Below are 1,833 nucleotides of genomic sequence, written 5' to 3'. Positions count from 1 at the left end.
CAGATTTCAAGGGGTAGGAGTGGGGGGCTAACAAAGAGTATGAGTTGGTCATTTTACTCTCATTGAGTCAATTAATAGAAACATAATCGTAAATTTTAAAAGTTTTGTGCGAAATATTACAGTATTTCCTTTTAAATGTTAGTTAAATGATCAAAAATTATTAACAATCTACATATAGGGGCCTATTATCTACAATTAATTAATTAATTGTTGAATTTGTATAGCTCATCATGCAAAAAAACCTCTATGCGCTTGGGGATTGAGTTCTTTGAATCTGACATTTTGAAATAAACACTATAGTTGTCCCTTTCCCCCCATGTTTTATGTTTTAGTTATCTTCAGTTGGCAATCCCTTGGAAAAGTTTTCTTTAAGGTTGTACAGCATTATTTTTGTCAGATTTCCTCTTCGGAAATCTATTAAATTGGTCATCTAAGCCTCCACCTTGTCCCCATCATGTAGGACATACCTTTACACATAATTTTATCTTTCAGGTCAAATTGCCCTCAAAAGAAGGTGTTTTTATGGTACTTGTCGGTAAAACTCTTAAAAACCTCAGACGTGAATTAGCGAAGATGATGAATGAGAATTACAAAGATTTTAATAAAAAGTTCAAAGTTTATGACTTGGCTAAGCAGAGTACCCCAATATCAGTAAGCGCAGACGATAAAAATAGCTTCATACTAGATTTAGACAGTTTTCTCGGGAATGAGGCTATATCGAAAAGGACTAGATTCTTTGTTTACGTTACGTACAACCTATGGTCTGTAATAAAATATCCCCCTTGTAAGGAGTTTAGTGGCCTTAATGATGGAAATGCTTATTTGTGTGTATTCGATGGTAAATCTGCTTTGTGCAATCCAGACCTTGCCTAAGATAAACTAGCGTGTGAAAAGACATCAATACGCTGTTGAAACATATTATGTTATTATGATCACTTTTAAGTACATTTTAAATGTATAACTGACACTGGAGTTAATTAGAATGGAAAAAGGCATAAGTGAATGTTGATCTCCTATTCAATTGACAGTTCACGTCTTGTATGAAAATAGTTTAAGCGCATAAGGCGTACCTTACCTTACTTTAGATGTCTTATGTTTGTAATGTTTGCTTTTGTAGTTATCGTATGTATGAATAAATAAATTAAAAAGAAAAAAAAAACAACTTTCAACAATGTACCAACTTTAATCAGTGAGGATAATACAATCTCCAAAACGGTGGACGTCATAGTTGACGATCAAACGACGAGGAAAGTATACATTATACGGCACTATATTATACCACATTATTAAAGTGAACACTTATTTAAGACATAGGTAGTTTTCTGTAGTTTAAGTATTAGTAAAGTGTTTGTTCAAAAGGTTATTTTTTTTAAAGTTGAAAATATGAAGTCTTTTTGACATTATGTTGGTTCTGGATAATAATTTTTAGACATTCTAATCGATTTATTATATTCCTTATGACTTAAAATATACCTAGATACCTTAATTATAACTAACATGTTTAGTTTAAAACTTACATTTTAGACATTATTTTGTTTTTCTCACATTTAACACGAGTCAGAAAGCTTCTACCTCGTTAACATTTTCTTACAAATTAAAAGTTTATGCAGACGCTTAAAATGAAATTGTGCAATTTTATTCAAATGTTTCATACATTGTTCTTTCGCACAAATTGTTTTCCAGTTTAAGTTTTGTGTTCTTCTTCCCACTCTTGTACAGTTGTGGGAGAGAAGATTTCTGGGAAAAATTTCTTATAGAAATGTTTTACTCGATACATATAATCTTTCGTGCATTTGTTAAAATTATCAGTTCCATGATGTATATCTTGTGCAA

General features: G+C 31.3%; 1 protein-coding gene across 1 annotated transcript in view; it reads left to right on the top strand.

Moving 5' to 3' along the window:
- The window catches only part of LOC117104997, an 8,078-nt gene extending 6,458 nt beyond the window's left edge, over positions 1 to 1,620 (top strand). Inside the window, exon 6 of the mRNA XM_033245977.1 lies at positions 493 to 1,620. Within this exon, the coding sequence (XP_033101868.1) occupies positions 493 to 873 (381 nt within the window). The 3' untranslated portion in view covers positions 874 to 1,620. The remainder of the gene's footprint in view (positions 1 to 492) is intronic.
- The last annotated feature ends 213 nt before the right edge of the window (positions 1,621 to 1,833 follow it).

This window comes from Anneissia japonica, unplaced genomic scaffold, assembly GCF_011630105.1.
Source record: "Anneissia japonica isolate Jap-2015-1 unplaced genomic scaffold, ASM1163010v1 scaffold287834_len5846547_cov211, whole genome shotgun sequence".
Taxonomy (NCBI): Eukaryota; Metazoa; Echinodermata; class Crinoidea; order Comatulida; family Comatulidae; genus Anneissia; species Anneissia japonica.
This window is presented reverse-complemented; position numbering and strand designations above follow the sequence as displayed.